This window comes from Petromyzon marinus, chromosome 7, assembly GCF_048934315.1.
Source record: "Petromyzon marinus isolate PM22_M1 ecotype Great Lakes invasive population chromosome 7, UKy_Petmar_22M1.pri1.0, whole genome shotgun sequence".
Lineage (NCBI taxonomy): Eukaryota > Metazoa > Chordata > Hyperoartia > Petromyzontiformes > Petromyzontidae > Petromyzon > Petromyzon marinus.
The window spans coordinates 178172-201419 of NC_133673.1; the positions used below are offsets into that span (position 1 = coordinate 178172).

At 44.8% G+C, this 23248-nt stretch overlaps 1 protein-coding gene across 1 annotated transcript in view; it reads left to right on the top strand.

Moving 5' to 3' along the window:
• The first annotated feature begins 10963 nt into the window (after nt 1-10963).
• Nucleotides 10964-23248, top strand: part of LOC116939817 (glutathione S-transferase A-like) — a 52097-nt gene continuing 39812 nt past the window's right edge. Inside the window, exon 1 of the mRNA XM_076065190.1 lies at nt 10964-11077. Coding sequence (XP_075921305.1) covers nt 10972-11077 — 106 coding nt within the window. The 5' untranslated portion in view covers nt 10964-10971. The remainder of the gene's footprint in view (nt 11078-23248) is intronic.

Below are 23248 nucleotides of genomic sequence, written 5' to 3' on the forward strand. Positions count from 1 at the left end.
CACCACACATCTGCAATTTTCCAAACCCGAGTGACAGAGAAGATCATGCTGGAAAAGATCACGTGAGAAATAGGAAATGTCAAATTATTCCTCAAGGAATATCTCTCCAAAAAGAGAAAAAACTTAGAAGCAGATGAGGCGAGATTGACTGCACATCTATAATCAGAATAGCATTGTGTCACATGGTCATCGTCACGTGATTGACCACCCCACCAGCCTCAACTTGGGAACATCCAAATGACCAATCTTGGGGCAGTCCTTGATTACAAGGAACCCCTGAAACCATCCTGAGAGAGATCCAGAGAAACGACACATTCATGAGATGAAAAGAAAGTTTAAAATCAATTTTTAGGGTAAGGCGACAGTTGTTTCATGCCAAGATTCTTGCCAACAACCCTGAACCAGCTGACAAACGTCTGGCATTTACCAAGATATTTCTAAATGCAAATGCATTGATCACATATTTGGCCAATTAAGTGCACCGGTGGATTAAGAATTTCCATAAGTGAGTGATATGAACACGGGGGACGTGTCCCTCGTAGTGCTCTGGAGCTTCATTGGTTCGCTGCTCGAAGCGGTTTAAACAACCCCGGGTTGAAGTATGGCGCTGTTGGAACAGTTCGTGTTTAGTCTCGCCTTGTGAAGGGCGACGCGAGTGTTACCGGTGTGAATTCATCTGGCATGTGTCGTCTTCCACAACGCAGTTGTGATAAAAATTGGACCCAAAGCTATACACGCGCATTAAAGCCATGTCCATACATCAGCTGTACAATCCACGTTTTAGGGGCTCTCTTCACAGCTGGCTCAGCAAGAGATCAATAAGCCACGTGTTAGAGCCTGGCTGTATGAAGGAAATTTTAAATAATATTAATAAACTTAAATTATAATTATTGGGTTAAAATAAATGCGAATCGATGTTTGATTCATCGGATAAATGGAAATCCATATATTCTTACATTTGATTAAGTTTATTTTAATAATTTGTAAAATAGCAGTGGCAATTTTGGGTGGGGATTTAGGAGATTAAAACACGGGGTTGGCGGGAGGTGTTTAATGGCGTGTGGGCTGATGTGGCGTCTCTGTGGTGAGATGTTATCTCCCTCGTCTGGTATATAGGAGGCATGCGTTCGATCGTGACCCTGCCACTTGTGTATTTGGAATGTGTGTGCTCTCCCTGTTGGTTTTATTGATTTTTATTCAAGTGCTCCGGTTTTGCCTTCCACATTTACCAACATCAATTTCTGTAAATTCCGACGTGGTAATCCACTTTGATGAGTTGTCATGCGTGGCCAAGTCGCCTCTGAAAAAAAGAAAGAGTAGAGGTAAATAAAATAGGATTACAGGCAGTCCTTGACTTACAAACACCCGACTTACAAATACTTACGAACCAGCTTCCATGAAATATATATTTTTTACATTGACTTAAAACGCAAATCTGAACCGTGGAACTTGTGTTCAGTGGAGTGATCCTCCGCGAGATGTAATGAGTCAGCCGATCGTGAGTGTGTGTGTGCGCACGTGTGTATGTCAAAGTGAGTGTGTCAAGGTGTGTGCATGAGAGTGTGTATGTGCCGGGTCCAAGCAAGAACATTTTTTGGACGGACTACATAGTGACGGAACAGCGGATGTGGGCCTATGTCCTTGACACCAGGACCTACAGTGGAGCTGATCTCCCCACTGACCATCGACTTGTCACTTATATTCTTAGTTCTTTCGGTAAAGTCACGTTGAAGGGAAACAATAAAATAATAAAATATATATAAAACAAGAAAAAATTCTCACGACGTTTCGACCATAACACAAACGGTCGTCATCAGGTGTGTCGGTTTGCATAAATTTATTTATTTTTAAACGGTGTATTTATTTAAAAAAAACCCGTCAGCGCCACACACAGCGATTTGGCAGTTTATTTAGAAGGACGAGTCCATCTATGTTCTGAAAAGAGGAGGGGGGAGACAAAAAATTAAAGTATGCTGTCTGAAAGCCACTGTAAGCGTGAACAATCAATTAAGACCTGATATGATTTATAAAATCTTTCCAATGATTGCTAAGCCAGAATCCATCTTCTCGGTTGAAATTGTCTCTGTGCTTGTATATGTGGATAGCCTCATGAACGAATCTCTCATGGTAGCCAGATGGCTTACAAAGAACCTCTGTCTTGGAAAAGTCAATGTCATATGAGCCTACTGAATTATAACAATGATCTGCCACTGCCGAGGTGTTGGTCCTACCGTGTTTAAGGTCTGCTTTGTGTTAACGAATGCGGTCCGAGACATGGCGTTTGGTTTCTCCAATGTAACTACTACCACAGAGGCAACTTAGTTTGTAGACACCAGGGTATTGTATGTCCGGAATCACATCTTTTACAGACGGAACCAGATCACGGATTTTATGTAATGTGTTGAAACGGACCTGGATCTTGTGTTTATTCAAGAATTTGGAGATCTTTTTTGTGATCCCCGCAATGTAAGGTAAAGTGATGGTTTTGAAAGGCTCCTCAAGAGGGTCCTTCTTCATGGATTGAGTGATAGCTTTGCGGATTGTATAGTCGGAGTAACCATTAGCCTTAAGAGCTTGGTGTACGTGCTTGAGTTCACTGGCTATGTGTTCCTGATCGGATATGCATTGGGCTCTATGGTACAGAGTCTTGATGAGATAATTCTTCTGTGATGGATGGTGGTGGGAATCCGGTTTCAGATAAGCATCCGTATGGGTAGCTTTCCTGTAGACAGTGGCTCATTGAACCATCAGGTCTCTTTTTTATTAGGACATCCAAAAAAGGTAGCTTGCCATCTTTTTCGACTTCCATGCTAAATCTGATGGCTGGGTGTATGGAATTGATGTGGTCGAAGAATTGGTCTAGAGCAGGCCGGCCATGTGGCCAGATGACAAAAGTGTCATCCACGTACCTCTTCCATAAGGTTGGGCGCAGAGTGGCAGTCTGGATGGCGTCAGTCTAAAATTTCTCCATTGGGGTGCCCTCAGTTTGTTTGTAGAAAGTTCCATTCCAAGTGAAGTATGTATTGGTTAAACAGTGTCTCACCAGGGGGGGTACCTCAGTGTTTAGTCCTTGATGAACCAAGTCTTCAATGATTGCGATGGTGTCAGGTACAGGAACCTTGGTGAATAAGGAAACTACATCAAAACTGACAAGCAGGTCGTCTGGGGACAGGGAAATACCCTTGATTGTCGATACCAGGTGAGTAGAATTTTGTACCGCAGAGGTGGTTTTTCCAGTGAAAGGACGCAGGATTTCAGACAAAAAACGAGCCAGTTTGTAGGTGGGGGAGTTGATAGTAGAGACGATGGGATGAAGGGGTGTATCTACTTTATGTATTTTTGGTAAGCCATATAATCTTGGTGGCCTGGCAGCAGAAGGTTTCAACGAAAACTGTTTAGATTGATCAATTAATGCGGTTGAATCAGAAATTATTTTGTTGGTTTGTGTGACGAGGCTGTTGGTGGGATCTCTTTTTATTTTTGTATAACTACCATCGTCGAGTAATGCTTTAATTTTGTTGTTGTATTCTATTTTATCCATGATGACAGTAGCATTGCCCTTATCAGCTGAGAGGACTACAATATCATCCCTCTTTTTTAATTTATATAATTCAAAACGCTCATCTTTGCTGAGGTTGCTAGCTGGCATCTTAGCGTTTTTGAGGGTTGCAGCGATTTCAGATCTTGCTACGTCTGCAGCGATGTGACCCAGGCCCCTGAGAGCAACGTCTACATGGTAGGACCAACACCTCGGCAGTGGCAGATCATTGTTATAATTCAGTAGGCTCACATGATATTGACTTTTCCAAGACAGAGGTTCTTTGTAAGCCATCTGGCTACCATGAGAGATTCGTTCATGAGGCTATCCACATATACAAGCACAGAGACAATTTCAACCGAGAAGATGGATTCTGGCTTAGCAATCATTGGAAAGATTTGATAAATCATTTCAGGTCTTAATTGATTGTTCACGCTTACAGTGGCTTTCAGACAGCATACATTAAAATTTTTCGTCTCCCCCCTCTTTTCAGAACATAGATGGACTCGTCCTTCTAAATAAACTGCCAAATCGCTGCGCGTGGCGCTAACGTGTTTTTTTAAATAAATAAATACACCGTTTAAAAATAAATACATTTATGCAAACCGACACACCTGATGACGACCGTTTGTGTTATGGTCGAAACGTCGTGAGAATTTTTTCTTGTTTTATATATATTTTATTATTTTATTGTTTCCCTTCAACGTGACTTTACCGAAAGAACTAAGAATATGAATTACTGTAGTCACGAAAGCTTTAAATCAAGACTTGTCACTTGTAAGGTGCGCCTGCCATTCTTCCACTCCGGTGGTGGGTGTACAGTACACCCAGGATCCAATTCAAACCCATCGTGGCATGGTCTCAGCTAGCTGATGAAAGTTGCAAGCGAGAATGTCATCATCGCTTGCGGCTGGGGTTGGCATCGTCCCCCACTCCTGATGTCGAGGGGAAATGGACTGTGGCTCATGCAGCTGCAATGGCTGCTTTGGGTACACGGTCCAGACGTCAGAGACCCTGGCTGACAGAGGAGGTGTTCAGGCTGGCTGCGAAAAAGCGACAGGCCCACTCTCACCGTCTACTGCATCCCACGTCAGAGAATGAGGAGGCTTACCACAGCCTTCGCTCGGAGGTTCGCAGAGCCGTGAGGCACTGCAATGATGGTTTGTGGTCACGGGTTTCTGAGGAGATGGAGTCTACCTCAATGGCCCGCGATCACAAATCGCTCTTTAATTCCATAAAAAAGTAACCTGCAGTGCCACACCGATTACCATCATTTGGGGAAAGAACGGTGATCCAATCTCCAGCCCCCAGGAACAGGTTTGCAGATTTGCTGAGCATTTGCGTGAGGTCCTGGGGGAGGGGAAATCCCTCAGCGCGGAAAACATCGTGGGACAAAGTGGGGATGACCCTGCTGAGGCTGCGGTGTGTTGTATATACTGTATAGGCCTTTTTCCAAAAATTGATATTAAAAATAATTCTGCCAATATTTTTTAAAAATAATAATCATCGATAAATTAAATAAATTAAACAAATACCCTCAAACCCGCTACCTCCCACAAGCACCAAACATCTGGAGGTCGTAAAAGGCCATTAAATAATAAACTCCGGGGCAAAGGAAGGTTAACGACGATCTGCAAAATCTCCAGATTGTCAAAGGACTGCATGCCATGACCTCCCCGAACGTTTTGGACAGTTCACAAACATATCTCCAGAGCCATAAACACAGGCAAATAACAGAGACAAACGGACATTGCAACTGGCGTTTTCTTTAACCGTAAAAGTTTGAAACGCGGCAAAAAGAACAAATCAACGTTATAGACTGCAGTCTATATTAGTGGCTTTATTATTGCTTTTATTTCACCCTTATTCAACTCATATATTGTTTCTTATTGTATCTTTCAATCTATGTCACTTTAACAAAATAACCAAAGTACATGAGTTCCTGCAATCACGAAAGCTTAAGTCCAAACTAAGCTATATCTCTGACCTTAGGATATCAAAATATAACTCGAGAATAAAAGCACGAATGCCTAGATATAGACAGGGAATCAAAAGTTAATAAAACCCTTGAAAAACCGGAGGTAACATCTAATGACATTACAAATCTTGGTTAAACATAAACCAAATAATAACCACGAGATATTAGACCGGGGGTAACTCAAAAGAGATACAAGAAAAATAGATCAAATACACAAGACCAGATAATATGTATTTCATGGAATCAGAGCCTCCCCGGCCGCCTTTGTCTCCTAACAATGTGACACAACACATGATAGTAATAAATACGTATGAAGGGGGAGTGCCTCCCCTCAATTTAGCAGACACCAAGAAGGGGAGAATGCAAACAAAAACATAAACATGGTGATCGAAAACAGCCAGTCAAAGGTCAAAAAGTGGGGGGAAATCACACGGCTGCAACCTCGAGGACGGGACAGGGCATCTGTTTTTTTTCCTCTCTCGCAAGAGACGCGCAGAGAGGGGATAGAATTTCAGATATAACCAACGACACAGATCATGCAAGTTGAGTGCTACGACATCTCCAGGAGTACTGCAACGGACAGACTCCGGGGCATGGCCTCGAGATCAACAATGGGTGTTGTGTCTCGCAGAGAAGAGGGGCGAGGTGATGTTCAGTGCTGAGTTCGGCATGGACCGACAGAGTATCGCTGAAAGTTTTATTCTACATTTACCCTGATGTTTTGAGTCGCTTGCAAAGTCAAGTATTGCGATAGGTTGTATTGTACTAAGCGTTCAGAGTTGTTTAAGAGGTGTGCGAATACAATTTACAAGTTTTGAGAGTGAGTGCCAGCTCCCACGAGTGCTGCGAACGGCAGGCTCCGGGAACCTGCCCCCATGACTGGCACATCGTCAATGAGCTGCATCAGCAGAAGCCACGAGTTTACGAAGTCAACGAAAAGAGCGAGTTTTTCAAGCGGCAAGTTCTGGGGTGGGACTGCAATCGACCAAGGATGGTGAGGCTTGCCGAGTAGCGATGTGTCACCGAACCCGAGTTCGGCGATGACAGAAGAAGTATCGCTCAAAGTTATTCTACACTGAGTGCCAGCTCCCACCCGACAGCTGCACGATCAAGGAGGGAGATAGAAAAGTGAGCAACGACAAGCAATCAACCGGGAGAAAGGGCGGAAAGCGCCAAGCATCGACCCAGCCAGCATCGCAGAGAACCAGCTGCACGTGCAATCGGGCATCGCCAGAGAGCACGGAGCCGGAGAGAGCGTGCAGCAGCGCCACCAGCGCCACCGATCAAGGCTGTCAGCTGCCAGCGGACAAGCTGCCCGTGAGGAAGAGGAGAACGCCGGCGAGAGCGCAGTGGGTTCGACCCACACACACACCGACCAGCACCAGCTGGGAACCAAGACAGGAGTGAGGAACGGCGACCAGCGGACGAGCTGCGGGCGCTATCTTACGATGGAATCATCGCGCACCGACGGCGAGCGTCGTGCCGACTCTTTCATCCAGCAGTGGACAGAAACTGCGGCTGCCTCAGAGAGAGCGAGGAAGCCGTTCGTATGACACGCCCACACTCACACACTACAACGCATCGCCCTGCGTCTGCTTAACGCAAAGAATTGATGAAAGGACAAACCACCAAAACACATACCCGAACTAATAATAAGAAGATTAATGATAAGAATACATAAACTAATAGCTGATCATGAAGAACATTGCTGCCCATTGAATTACGTGGATACTGTCGTTTAGAAGTATTTTAGTCGATTGTTCTGTTACCCAGTTTAACAAATGTGATCATTGAGGGTTAAATGTATGTATCAATGAGAACATCTCCAGGAGTACTGTGTTGACAATTCCAAGCATAAGAGTTCGCATATTAGAGTGTTATGTTTTTGTCATCTCCAGGAGTACTGTGTTGACAATTCCAAGCATAAGAGTTCGCATATTAGAGTGTTATGTTTTTGTTTAGAAAACAGGTCTCTGCAGGGTGGGCTGGTAGGACAAGTCTCTGCGCTGTCTATTGCTGATTTTACACCCAACAGCACGAGATTTCACTTCGTTAAAGTATTGAAAGGGGACGGACGGACGGACACATTAATCTATTGCAGGCTGGTATACTCAGTTTACAACTTCGTTCCTACCAGTATAAAAGTTGCTTAACACAGAAGTGTCCAAGTGGTGCCTTCCTAAGTTCGCATAATAATCTTAATTATGAGAACTGTATCCTGCGGTGAAATGTGAATTTGGAGACCTGACATAAACACACTAAGACATAATCAGTAAATGTTAAAGCGATAATAATTGTATTATCCTGCTTGATAATACAACCCTAGACCACGAAGCCGAGCTTAATTGAGCATAACTACATCACACTTGCATAACTTCATACAATTCATTGTATTATCCCGATTGATAATACGACCCTAGACAACGAAGCTGAACCCAATTATCATAACTGCAACATTAGCATAATCACATACATTTGCATAACTTAACACACCTACACCTCCATAATTAGCATAAATGATGCACATAATTGCATACATTTGCATAATTTTCGGATAATTACGCATTTTTCCATTTCATTCAAATTGTCGTTCTTTTTTAAAATGAATTTTTCAAGACCCGCCATATACAACAGGTGCCTCAAATATTGGAAGAAGTCACCCCCTGTGAGTGGCTGGCTGAGGTGCCATCTGTTGAGGAAGTACTGAAGGCGATCCAGGAAAGGCACCGGACAGAGATGATCTCCCAAGCAAAATGCTGAGGGTGGCGTGTGTGCACAGACTGCCCTACATGACATAATAACAACAGTCTAGACCACTAGACGGGTTCCGCAGGATTGGAAGGATACCCTGGTGATCTCCCTCTTTAAGAAGGGGGACCACACAGACTGCAACAACTACAGGGGCCTCTCACTTCTCAGTGTGACGGGAAAGGTCCTGGCAAGGATTATTCAACATCGCCTTGCCAGGCACGCTCAGGAGAGGCATGTGGAGCCCCAATGTGATTTCAGGAAAGGGCAGTCCTGCACAGATGCCATATTTTCTGTCCGTCTGCTACAGCAGAGGTGTACAGAATTCCAAAAAAAACCTACATCTCTGCTTTATTGACCTGGTCACCATCAGTAGGCCTGGTCTTTGGGTTGTTCTCCGTGCTTTCGGAATTCCTGACCTGCAGCTCACGCTCATTAAGGACCTTCATGATGGTGAGCGGGCCCGGGTAAAATTACGTGCCCGGGTAAAATTACGTGGCCGGGAGTCGGAGCCATTCCCTGTAAATTTTGAGGTGCGACATGGATGTCCTCTGATTCCCACATTATTTAACATCTATTTCAACCACGTAGTTCGTGAAGCCTTCAATAGTTGTACCAGAGGAATTTCAATCTGTTACAGATACAATGGCAGGCTGATCGATGCCCGGGTGTGGTCAAGGGATGGCTCCCTATTACTCAACCATGTTATGTATGCCATTGATCTGGTAATTGCTGCTCACTCAGAGGAGGAGTTGGAGGCGCTGCTGCTGAACTTGGAGCTTGCCACTAAGAGGTGGGGACTTACCATTGTTGCATATATTAGGTCTTGAAAAATAAGAAAATTTAATGCAAATTTTAAATGTGTAATTTTCCGAATTAATGCGAATTTATGTAATTAAGCATTTATGCTAATTAGGCCCCACTTTGTTGTCTCAGGTATTTCCGAACGTGAAAATGAAATGAAGGTGTAATTGTATGAAGGTATGCAAGTGTTATGTAATTATGCCAATTTGGATCGGCTTCATTGTTTAAGGGTGTGTTACCAATCGTGAGAATATGATGATTCTCGCTTTAACTTTTACTGATTATGTTTTAGTGTGTTTATGTCAGGTCTCAAAATTCAGATCTCACCGCAGGATACAGTTCTTATAATTAAGATTATTATGCATGAACTTAGGAAGGCACCTCTCAGACGCTTCTGTGTTAAGCAACTTTAATATATAAAAACACTCTAATATGTCAATACTTTATGCTCGGAATTGTCACTACAGTACTCCTGGAGATAGCCTACTCATTGATCCGTACAATTAACCCTCAATGGTTACGTTTGTTAACTGGGTAACAAAACAATCAGCTAATTCCTCAGAGTAAAGCGACCATACACAGCGATAGGAAAAAGACTTAAAAATTAATACTCTTTGGCAAGGTAGAGTCCACATGCTGGTGGTGTGAAAAGGGAATTTTAAGAAGCTGCGAAAGTTTGGGGTACCACTACTTGAAAAATATACTGTACCATTGAAAATTAGTTTAATGTTTGGTTCGATTTAGAACATCTTTCCAATGGTTGCTTAATTTGAAACCATCTTCTCGGTTGAAATTGTGTCTGTGTTTGTAGATCTGAATTGCCTCGTGAACAAATCTCTGATAAAAACCCGTGGGTTTGCAAAGAACCTTGGTATCGGAGCATTTGGACCCCCTCGCCAGCCTGCAAATGTTCACCCCCTCCCCACCTTTCATCATGCTAAGTCCGCCTATTAAATGCAAATTTGTATGCTAATTTCTTTGTCAAGGCACCTTAATTACTCTCACACAGCTTAAAGGTCTCGGTCTGAGCTTGGCTGTGTTTCACTCCAGCGCTGTCCTCGAGACAGTCTGGTCCCTTCACCTGATGAAGGCCGCTTGCGTTGTGGCCGAAACGTCGTGATTTTTGTTGTTTTATTTTTTACCTACGTGACTTTACCGAATAGAACCAAAGAGTATGGATCCTTGCAGTCACGAAAGCTTCAAATCTAGAATTAAAAATAAATGTGACATTATTCATACGAACAGTAGTAAAGAAACAGGTGCCCAAGGCAAAAGTAGTTTTCAATGAATTCATTGGGAAGATTATGCAATTAACGAAATGCTCTGGAACAATAGTGTGCGGGAGTGTGCCTGTTTGCCTAATAAATGCTTATCAATTGGCTAATGGGCTTCATTTGATTCGCGGGCAAGATTCCGTGATCAAAAGAAAGCTATCTCAACACAATAGTATTCCTGTGAGTGTGTATATTCGTAACATCGATGCGAATAAAGGTTTAGCGTCAATGAATTCATTGGTAAAGCTATGCAATTAACGAACTGAATAACTAAAATACTTCTAAACGACCATATTCATGCACCTCAATGGACCGAACAATGTTTTTCACGATCAGCTAATAGTTAACGCATTAATTTAGGATGGTCCTTTTCGAAACAAAGATAACTTTTGGAGCAATATTTTTAGTCCCGATATGTATGTCATGTATGTGTGGGTGTATTATCTTTGTGCTCAACTCTTTGAGTTAAGCGGGCGCCGAGGTGGGGCTTTCCTTGTACCGAGAATACCTCGGTTCCCTGCTGGGTGATGAGTCGTGTGTGTGTTTTGTGGGCGTGTCATACACACGGCGTTCTCTCTTGGTGGAAGTTCCAGGCTTCTCCACGGCTGGATGATTGTTGAGTTGGCACGATGATCGCCTTCGGCGGTGCCGGTTGCGCTTGCAGCTCGTCCGCTGGTCGCCAGCGCCGACACTCTTTCTCAGTTAAACTAGCCACGCTCTTTTCTCCACTGCTAGGTGATTGTTGAGTCGGCACGATGCTCGCCTTCGGCAGTGCCCGATAGCGCTCGCATCTCGTCCGCTGGTTGCCAGCGCTGACACTTTCTCGGTTGCTGGTCACGCTCTCTCCCTTGCTCTGTGCACTCTCCCTTGGCGGGCAGCTGCCAGCTTCGCGCGGGCACCCTGTGGTACCTCTCCCGCCCTTCCTCTTGGCTGTGCCATCTCTCTCTCTGTGCTCTCTCCGTGCTCTCTCCCTTGGCGTGCAGCTACCAGCTTCACGCGGGCACCTGGTGGTGCCTCTCCCGCCCTTCCTTCAGGACTGCTCTAGTTCAGGCTCTTCCACTGCTCCGTGCTCTCTCCCTTGGCGTGCAGCTGCCAGCTTCGCGCGCAATCAATGTAGAATAAAACTTTTAGCGATACTCTGTCAGTCCATGCCGAACTCAGCTCTTTATAGTACATCGTTCCTTTCCTCTGCGAGACACGACACCCATGGTTAATCTCAAGGCCATGCCCCAGAGGCCGCCCCTCGCAGTACGAAGTTGCGTGTTCTGTTCTTGCTTATATCTGAAATGCTTCCCCCTCTGCGCGTCTCTCATAGAAAGAAAAAAAACGCAATCCGTTTGTCTCGTTCTCCTCCTGTGGTTGCAGCTGCTTGGTTGCCCCCCCCTTCCCTCACGGTTGGGGGTGTGAAATGTTCTTGTTGTCTCTCACAAAGAGGGGCGCTGTGGCCTTTGAAGTCGAGTTCTCTTGTGCACTGGTTGAAAGTAAAAAATAATATTTTACCTCTTATAGCTTGGTACCGTACCACTTTCCGCAGTTTTGACTCTGCAAGTGACTCAAGGTACATTTTGAGTAGTGTTTTGAGCAGTGTTGACAGCGTGGTATTGGATATTTTAAGGGGAGGTGCCCCCTACATACGTAATTTATTGCTACCATGTGTTGTGTCAGCTTGCTGGAAGATAACGGCGGTTTGGAGGCTCTGATCCTATGAAATGCATATTATTTGGTCGAGTGTGATTGACCTATTTCGCCTTGTATCTCTTCTGAATGACCCTAGGTCTAATACGTAATTATTATTTGGTTTATGTTTAACCAAGATATGTGATATACCATAGTTGTTACAACAGTTATTCCGAAGGTTTTACAAAACTTTGTTCCCCGTCTGTGTCGCCAGGGATCCATGCTTCTTATTCTCGAGTTATATTTTGATATCCTGAGGTTGAAGATATAACTAAGTTTTGACTTAAACTTTCGTGACTGCCGGAATTCATATTCTTTGATTCTTTTGATAAAGTCACGTAGATAGAAAGGTGAATAAGAGTAAAATAAAATAAGTAATAATAAAAGCCCCTAACGTAGACTGCTGTCTAGTTCTTAATCTGAGTGAGTGTACTGGCAGTCTATAATGTCGAATTATTCTTATCGCTAAGTTTCGAACTTTTACCGTTGTTAAAAAAAAACGCCAATTGTAATGTCCGACTGCCCCTCTTGCTCTCACCATCAGTGGAGCTCCGTATGGGGGTGATGTAAAGATTGTGTCAACAAGTTTCGATGTGATGACAAGGCTGCTTTTCAATGCGCCAGCAAGTCTGGAGGATTTGTTTGGGAAATTCGTCAGTGTCCAAAACGTCCGTGGAGGTCCGTGTCCTATGGCGGCCTTTGCCTCGTGGAAATTTCCCAGAGTCTCATTAACCTCCCTTTGCACTGGGGTTTATTATTTATGGCTTATTTCCAGCTGCATTCTTGTGTGGCGAGGCGAGAGGCAGCGGGGTGAGGGGTGACCCCCTCCACGCCCCCTCGCTACATCCAGATCAATAAAACACCTTTTTTTGGGCCGCATCATTCTTAAGATACATTTTTGGAAAAAGGCACATATACAACAGTCTGCCCTTTTAAAATGATCAGTGGTCGATTAGCCACGGATTATTTTTAAACAAAATATTATGAACCAACAATTGTCCTTCTTAAGTCTCGGCTGCTATTTTCCTTACAACGCACGTGTACTTATCACAAACAGCATAGTTACATTTTAAATAAGCCACAATATTATCAAGGCAACATGTTATGTAAGTTCTTATCAATTATTGTTACTATGATGTTTTTTTGTTTTAGTTCCTGTGAAACACCAGGCAGCGGTTTCTAACACGGTTGTGTATTGCCTTCCTTATGTTACTTCCCTGCCGCATGTTTACCAAGTTATGAGTGTCGGCTGCTTTGCCACTTTTGGTTATGAGTGTCACCTGCTTGGGATCCTTCTTTCCCTCCTCTGTGGATTTAATTTGACATGCTAATTTCCACGCAATGTCTTTCAGACTTGGTTCTTTTATGGCATTTTCATAATCATTATCAATTTTCTCATGGCCAGGCACTTTAGAGTAACCTTTTCCTTTTTCACACAACATCATAACATCATCCTCCTGTTCTTGGTTCTTTCGGTAAAGTCACGTAGAATGGAAATAAAATAATAAAAATAAAACATAATAAAATAAAATTCTCACGACGTTTTGGCCACAACACAAGTAGCCTTCTTCAGGTGAAGGAACAGAACTGTCGGGACGACAGCGCTTCATTGAAGGAACAGAACTGTAGGAACAGAACTGTCAGGACAGAACTGTAGGAACAGAACTGCCTACAGTTCTGTTCCTTCACCTGAAGAAGGCTACTTGTGTTGTGGCCAAAACGTCGTGAGAATTTTATTTTATTATGTTTTATTTTTATTATTTTATTTCCATTCTACGTGACTTTACTGAAAGAACCAAGAAAATGAATCCCTGCAGTCACGAAAGCTTCAAATCGAAAAAAATCATCCTCCTGGTTCATCGTTTTTATGGCTTTCATCAATTGCCCACGGTTTACTGGTTCGTTTTTGTATTTTATGTCACTCTCTTTCCAATGTGGGACTATGTGGCGTGAAGTTGTGTCGCACATAACCAGAATCGGCAAACACCACGATTTTCCATGCTCGACTGTCATTGTAAATTGCCATCCCCGGGGCAATATGCACATTTGTCGACTCGGTGAGTGATGCCCCATTGGGTCCCCCCTTTTGTGCTTTTGAGTGTGCTGGGTTTCAACACAATTCCCGATCCATTATGAATCTTCCCTTCCTCCATTTAAGCACTTCGATCTACATCCATCCTCAATGTGTTAATGCACAATTTTTCATCCAGAGGCCGATGCCTGCATTCCTCAGGGCGTGTCCCTTTAGCACGTTCCTCTGCCCCATCCATAGTACAGTCACGGAAATCCACGAGACAATGGGTGACTTTTCCAATTACTTGGTGATCAGGTTTTACTCCCCCTCCCTGTGGTTTGTTATCATCTCCTGTCGGATCACACCTCAATGCAGTTATGTTTTTTTGTTCGAAAGGTGTGTCAATTACTGGAGTGATGCGTTCTCCACCACATTATCAGAATTGATACTTGACGCATTTAGTGTTTCCAAATTATTGCTACCCTTCTAGTTTACCTTTCGACTAGCATCCTGCTTGTATTCTCCATGGGTGCTGTGATTTTGCAGTAATTCAGCGGGCAGTGCTCTCACTGGCAGCTCATTCTCAATTAATGGGGGTGATTCACCATGTGTTTGTGCCACATGTATCTCAGTTGAGTCCATTTTGTTTCCTTATTTCCTGATTCTCTACTCCCTCCTGGTATAGCTGGTGGGGGTATAAATGGGGAATGGGCAGGTTGTGTTTAACCTTTAGTGTGCTGTGGCATGGGGTGCTGGTATGATTCTGCTCTCGGCCTCCACACCATGCAATTCCCATAATGACCTGTCTTTGTGTGCTGTGGTCGCCTCGGATTTGTGTGCCACTCTCTTGCTGGATTGTTACCTAGCCATCTGTGTGTGTAATTATGTTGGTAGTTCGTGGGTGCTTGCTCCTCTCTGTATTGTGGGGCTTGGTGTATTATATGCCTCACATGTGGGGTGCTGTAGCTGCTCACGTGATTTTTACTTCCCTTGGAATGGCTGGGTTCATTACTTCTCTCCCTGTGTGTTTTACCCGAATTATGGCTCCTAATTCTATATAGCCATGCCGTGTGAGCCATATTCTCTATGTGGTGTAAGGAGGCTGTCTCTGGGTCCAATACCATTTCCACAATTTCTGTAATCTCTGGACTCAAGGATTTAAAAAAAACATTCTTGAACATTTTGTCACCTTCATGGTATTGATCAACATCACCTGTGTAATACGCTCTTTTAAATCATAGGAGGTAATCTCGCGGATCCTCGTCTATGCACTGGTCATAAATTTGGCAGCATTAAACCCCTCAGACAGTGTTGAATATTCTCCAAACTTCCTAATCACTGTCAGGCTCAGTTGTTGAAATCATTCCTAACCTTGTATCGTAGCGACTTTACCCATGGTATAGAATGTTCATGTAAACTTCTTTTCAGCAGACTTGCTTTCTCGTCCAATTTCCTTAGACCTCTGATCATTGCCCCCGCTTCTGCTGTTGCAATATGAGTGTGTATGTCTCTGTTCCTATTGTGTGGATCAAATAGGGAATTCTGACGAGAGATTTGTCCATCAATTTAAGAGTCTTACGACTGAATGAGTATTCGGCAAGTTGGTCGTCGTCAGAGGAGTCAGTGTCAGTTGAGCTTTCACTCAAACTGTGGAGCTGCTTAACATAACTTCTGTCATGTATTTTGCGCCTGTAACGTGGTTCAACTTCACCTGGTAATTCATGCCTGTCCCGTGACTTGTGTCCCTTATGTTTCCTATGTTGGTCTTGTGATCCTTCTTCTTTGGTTCTTTCGGTAAAGTCACGTGACTTTACCGAAAGAACCAAAGAAGATGAATCATTGCAGTCACGAAAGCTTTAAATCGAAACTTGTGATCCTTGTTTATGGGTTGGTGTGCGTTGTCTCCTTGGCCTGTGCATATGTGAAAAATGTCTTTGGGCCCGGCCTTCAAGTCACCCACTCTGTGTATGGTGTCTGCGAGGTAAGGCGCTTGCATCCCAAGGTTCTTGTTTGATGCTTCATTTATATTTGTCTCGTGCCTCGTGCCTGTCGTGATCTCTGTGTCTGTCGGCTGTGGTGCAGATTTTTTGTGTTGGTGGTTTATGCATAGCATGCGTCTCTCTGGTGAGCTGTCCCTGCTCTCTGTGCCATGTCGGTCATATTTGGGTGGTGTGCGTCTCCCTGCTGAGTGGTCCCTGTCGTAGGTCCCACGTTGGTCATGCTTGCGTGTCGTGTCTTTCTGGTGAGCTGTCCCTGCTATCTGTTTCATGTCGGTCATGTTTGCATGATGTGCATCTCCCTGCTGTGTGGTCCCTGCTATAGGTCCCATGTTGGTCATGCTTACATGTTGTGTGTCTTTCTAGTGAGCTGTCCCTGCTATCTGTATCATGTCGGTCATGTTCGCATAGTGTGTGTCTTTCTGGTGAGCTGTCCCTGCTATCAGTATTGTGTTGGTCATATTTGCATAGCGTGTGTCTTTCTGGTGAGCTGTCTCTGCTGTGCCGCTCGTGTTGCCCCGGTTCTATCCTTTTTGGTGCTATCCGTACAGCATATCCTACCAACTTTGTTTTAGAACTCTGTCTTCCTCTGACTTCGGGGTTGTCAGACCCACTTGTTTTCTGCTGAATCTGTATTTCTCCGTGCCTTCTCTTGAGTTGCGAGGGTTTTTTTGTCAAAGCTACTTTGATCGATAGCCATACTTTTGTGTGATCTGTTCATGGACTACGTTCACGTACCCCATGATGTGGTGTACTGCTACTTCCATAATTGTTCTGTGAATCGTTCTCCCTTACGAGGGCATGAAGACGTCCTACCTTGTATATCAGGAACAGTTTCTCGTATCTTTCCCTTTCGAATTTTTCCTCATTCCATAATCTCTGTCTATCTGTGTGAGGAGGTATGAGTCCAATTTTTCTATTTCTGCAATTTTTACATCATGTTCACTTTGTCACATTTTATCAAGTACTTAAGTAGTTTCACTGGGTGTGTCTAAATATCATCGATATGGCTCCCCTCCCATATGTTTCTCTGCCTTGTCTGCTCTATAGCAGACCAGTCTGTATGTTTTAATACGAGTTCACAATATTCCGCAATCCACTCAATAATGTATCTTAATCCTAGCATCTCATGTGTGACGTAAGCTGCTCTGGTACTCCGCCTCAGAGTGCATATGAAAAGAAATTACTTTCCTATCACAAGGCACAGTTAGTTTGACTCGAGATATTATCTTAATCTAACTATCTTTGTTATGACATGCTACTCTGGTATTCTGCCTCAAAGTGCGTTTTTGTTTTACGCACATTTACGATCACAAGGCAATATTAGTTTACAATACTCTGGTTAACACAATAGTGATTCAATGCTTAATTAATGCATAAACTGTCTACAAGAGATCCCGGACGAGCCCCCAATATGTTGTATATATTAGGTCTTGAAAAATAATACAAATAATAAAATTAAATAATAAAAATGTGTAATTTACCAAATTCATGATAATCTATGTAATTATACAAATTATGCATTTATGCTAATCAGGCTCTGCTTGGTTGTCTAGGGGTATTTCCAATCGTGATAATAAAATTAAGGTGTAATTGTATGAAGTTATGCAAGTGTTATGTAATTATGCTAATTAGGCTCGGTGTCATTGTCTAAGGGTGTATTACCAATTGTGATAATACAATGATTCTCGCTTTAACTTTTACTGATTATGTTTGAGTGTGTTTATGTCAGGACTCAAAATTCAGATCTCACCGCAGGATATGGTTCTTATAATTAAGATTATTATGCATGAACTTAGGAAGGCACCACTCAGACTCTCTGTGTTAAGCAACTTAAATATCTAAAAACACTCTAATATGCGAACACTTTATGCTAAGAATTGTCATCACAGTACTCCTGGAGATAGCCTACTCATTAATCAGTACAATTAGCTCTCAATGGTTACGTTTGTTAACTGGGTAACAACACAATCAGCTAATTCCTGAGAGTAAAACGACCATACACAGCGATAGGAAAAAGACTTAAAAATTAATGGGACAATATTCATACGAACAGTAGTAAAGAAACAGGTGCCCAAGGCAAAAGTAGTTTTCAATGAATTCATTGGGAAGATTATGCAATTAACGAAATGCCCTGGAACAATAGTGTGCGGCAGTGTGCCTGTTTGCCTAATAAATGCTTATCAATTGGCTAAAGGGCTAAATTGATTCGAGGGCAAGATTCCGTGATCAAAAGAAATAATCTCAACACAATAGTATTCCTGTGAGTGTGTAGATCTGTAACATCAATGCTTATTAAGGTTTAGCGTCATTGAATTAATTGATAAAGCTATGCAATCAATGAACCAAATGACTAAAATACTTCTAAACGACCATATTCATGCAGCTTAATGGACCGAACAATGTTTTTCACGATCAGCTAATAATTAACACACCATCTTAGGACGGTCTTTTTCAAAACAAAGATAACTTTTGGAGCAATCTTATTAGTCCCGATATGTGTGTTGTGTGTGTGTGGGCGTATTGTCTTCGTGCTCAACTCTTTGAGATCAGCGGGCGCCGAGGTGGGGGCTTTCCTTGTACCGAGAATACCTCGGTTCCCTACTGGGCGATGAGTCGTGTGTGTGTGTGGGCGTGTCATACACATGGTGCTCTCTCGCCCTCTCTCTCTTGGTGGCAGCTACAGGCTTCTCCACTGCTGGATGGTGCCGGTTGCGCTTGCAGCTCGTCCGCTGGTCGCCAGTGCCGACACTCTTTCTCGGTTGCGCTGGTCACGCTCTTTTCTCCACTGCTAGGTGATTGTTGAGTCGGCACGATGCTCACCTTCGGCGGTACCCGATAGCGCTCGCAGCTCGTCCGCTGGTCGCCAGTGCTGACACTCTTTCTCGGTTGTTGGTCACGCTCTCTCCCTTGCTCTGTGCTGTCTCCCTTGACGGGCAGCTGCCAGCTTAGCGTGGGCACCCTGTGGTCCCTCTCCCGCCCTTCCTCTTGGCTGCACCAGCTCTCTTTGTGCTCTCTCTGTGCTCTCTGCTTTGGGGCGCAGCTACCAGCTTCACGCGGGCATCCGGTGGTGCCTCTCCCTCCCTTCCTTCAGGGCTGCTCTGGTTCAGGCTCTTTCCACTGCTCCATGCTCTCTCCGTGCTCTCTCTTGGCGTGCAGCTGCCAGCTTCGCGCGCACTCTATGTAGAATAAAACTTCTAGCGAGGCTTTGTCGGTCCATGCCGAACTAAATTCTTAACAACACATTATCCCTTTCCTCTGCGAGACATGACACCCATGGTTAATTTCGAGGCCATGCCCCGGAGCCTGCCCCTCGCAGTACTAAGTTGCGTGTTCTGTGTCCTTCCTTATATCTGAAATTCTTCCCCCTCTTTGCGTCTCTCGCGGAAGAGAAAAAACGGAATCCCTTTGTCTCGTTCTCCTCCTGTAGTTGTAGCTGTTTGGTTGAACCCCCTCTTCCCTCACGGTTGGGGGTGTTACATTTTCTTGTTGTCCCTCACAAAGAGGGGCGCTGTGACCGTTGAAGTGGTGTTCTCTTGTGCACCGGTTGGAAGTTAAAAAATATTATTTTACCTCTTATAGCTTGGTACCGTACCACTTTGCGCAGTTTTGACTCTGCAAGTGACTCAAGGTACGTTTTAAGTAGTGTTTTGAGCAGTGCTTATAGCGTGGTATTTGATATTTTAAGGGGAGGCGCCCCCTGCATACAGAATTTATTCCTACCATGTGTTGTGTCAGCTTTCTGGAAGACAAAGATGGTTTGGAGGGTCTGATCCAATGGAATGCATATTATCTATTTCGCCTTGTATCTCTTCTGAATAACCCTAGGTCTAATACTTAATTATTATTTGGTTTATGTTTATCCAAGATTTGTGATATTCCATAGTTGTTACCACAGTTATTCCGAGGGTTTTACAAAACTTTGTTCCCCGTCTGTGTCGCCAGGGATCCATGCTTCTTATTCTCGAGTTATATTTTGATATCCTGAGGTTGAAGATATAACTAAGTTTTGACTTAAACTTTCGTGACTGCCAGAATTCATATTCTTTGGTTCTTTCAGTAAAGTCACAAAGATAGAAAGAAAAAAATATGCATTTAAGGTGAGTAAGAGTAAAATAAAATAAATAATAATAAACGCCACTAATGTAGACTGCAGTCTGGTTCTTAATCTGAGTGAGTGCACTAGCAGTCTATAATGTCAATTTATTCTGTCGCTAAGTTTCAAACTTTTACCATTGTTAGAAAAAAAACGCCAGTTGTATGTCCGACTGCCCCTGTTGCTCTCGCCGTCCGTGGAAATCCGGATGGGGGTGATGTAAAGACTATGTCAGCAAGTTTCAATGTGATGACATGGCTGCTTTTCAAGGCGCCAGCAAGTCTAGAGGATTTGGTTGGGAAATTCCTCAGTGTCCAAAACGTCCGTGGAGGTCCGTGTCCTATAGCGGCCTTTTCCCCGTGGAGATTTCCCAGAGTCTCATTAACCTCCTTTTGCACCAAGGTTTATTATTTACGGCTTATCTCCAGCTGCATTCTTGTGTGGTGAGGCGAGAGGCAGGGGGTGAGGGGTGACCCCCCTTCACGCCCCCGCGCTTCATCCAGATCAATAAAATAAAACATTTTGGGCAGAACCATTCTTAATATACATATTTGGAAAAAGGCACATATACAACACCATCAGCCCCACCAAAACTAAGCACCTGCCTGGGTATTTTATACCATCAGACACTCCACCCCCACAACTTCCAACTGGTGATAGGGCAGTTGTGGAGAGAGTGGAGAGTTTTCCCATACCTGAGCAGTGTGCTCATGATCAGGGACTTGCACTGTAGCTCCACATCAACAGGAACGCAACCCGGCTCGTCAGACACCTCACACAACCGGCTCGGACTAAGGAGGGATGAATCAGGAGCGCGTGATGCAAAGAACGGCTTAAGACGCGACGGATGCAAGTACCAGCAGCTGCAACCCCACCGAATCCGCACGCATTGGGGCCGGGGACTACACTCACCACGTCAACAGGCTCCGGCCATAGTTTAGCCAATTTGGGGGACGTCCTTACGGGGACCTGAGAGCAGTGAAGCCACGCTTTGTTACCCGAATGCCACCTGTGGGCAGATATGCAGGAGGTCTGCAGGCATTCACTAGCATGCTGTCGAGCCTCAGAATTGATCCTGGCCTCCTCCCGTGCTTCGGCCAGCCTCTCGATATTAAAGCGAAGCGTGTCAGGGAAAGTGGCAGGCTGTTTAGGCGGAGTCATACCAAGCTGTATGTCGACAGGGGGTTCGTACTCCCTGCCGTACATAAGATAGAAGGGCGAGTAGCCGGTCGAAGCATGGGGGGCCATGCAGTAAGTGGCCAGCACGCAAGGAACGCGCAAGTCCCAATCCTGCTGGGACGCGCTCACCTGGTGGCTAAGCATCGTCGTAAGCGTCCGGTTGAACCTCTCCACCATGCCATCCGTTTGCGGATGGTATGGGGACGTTCGCACCTTACGAGTGCCAAGCAGGGAGCACACGTCATGGAGCAACTTGGAATATACATTTTTCCTTTGATCCGTAAGAAGTCTTTCTGGCGCTCCCTTATCCATCACGTACTCATTTAGGAATGCCTCTGTGATGGTGGCTGCAGATTGGTTGGGGAGTGGCCAGGCCATGGGCCAACGTGTAAAATATTCCGCCCCAACCAACAAAAAAGGATTTCCGCGAGGGGTGGTCGGAAAGGGCCCTAAGATGTCAACAGCGACAAGCTCATTGAACCGTGAAACTTTTATTAACTGTAGCGGTGGGCAACAGGGCTTCGCCGGGTGATTTCAACGTGCGCACTGCACGCATCCCTTTAATAGGTCGGCAACGTCAGCTGCCATGCCCGGCCAGAAGAAGTCTTTACGAATAGTGTCTAGGGTTTTGTGCACACCCAGGTGCATTAAGCGGTCATGCATGGCTCACACAATCCTCCCACGAAGGGCTGTGGGAACAACGAAGACGTATCTGCAGGTGGCATCATCACGGCACATCAGCAACCCATCCCTCAGCACAACAGGCGCCACTCGCCCCGGATCGACCTCCTTATCTGATCGAGTGGCACGGCAGCACATTGTAAGCAATGACACATCCTCAACCTGAAGACGACCCCATCTGGCCAGATTAAGGTGCAAAACCGCCTCGCGTGCAACTGGGCTGGCGGCCTCTTCCGGAGGCCCCACCTCGGCCAAGGCCGCCAGAGGCGAGACCGGATCAACTACAGCCCACTTGCACCGACCCGAGCCCGAAAGGCAAGCACAATCAGTGCACGTGGGCAATCAAGAGAAGGCATCCGCGTTGGAATGCTGGGTGCCTTTCCTGTACATGACTTGAAAGTAGAAATCCTGAAGGATTTCTAGCCACCTTGATAACTGGCCAAATGGCTGGTCGATGCATAGGGTATATTGCAATGCCGCATGGTCCGAACGCACCGTAAACTCTCTACCGTACAGATACGGCCGGTACATGCGGACAAAGAACACGATGGCTAGCAGTTCGCGGCGCGTTACACAGTAGCATTGTTTGGTCGGTGAGAGGACTCTACTGCCATATGCGATGACGCGCTCAACCCTGTCCACAACCTGTGACAGGACGGCACCGATACCATCGCTTGCATCCATATCAAGGATGAAAAGAATAGAAAAATCGGGATAACGGAGAGGAGGCACGTCGACCAGAGCCTCCCGAAGCGCCTGGAACGAGGCCTCCTCAGTGTCACCCCAATTAAATTTCTGGCCCTTCGCTGCTAAGGCATGGAGCGGTTTGGCGACGGTGGCAAATTTCGCGACGAAGCGGCGGTAATATGAAGCGAAATCAATTAAGCTTCGCACCTCTCCCACCGACGTGGGGGTAGGCCATGTCCTGATACACTTAGTTTTATCGGGATCCATAGCAATGCCAGATTCACGAACAATATGCCCGAGATAACGTACCGACTTTTGCAGCAGATGGCATTTTTGCGGTTTGAACTTTAGATTGGCAGCTCGCATTTTCCCAAACACAGCACGCAACCATTTGAGGTGTTTGTTGAAGGTGCGGCTGAAAACGATGACGTCATCCAGGTAGATCAAACAGGAGTCCCACTGAAACCCGGCCAGAACGAGTTCCATGAACCTTTGGAATGTTGCTGGCATGGAATGGAGGCCCATCGGGAGTCGATTGAACTCAAACAGACCATTGCGGCGTGCGGAAAGCCGTT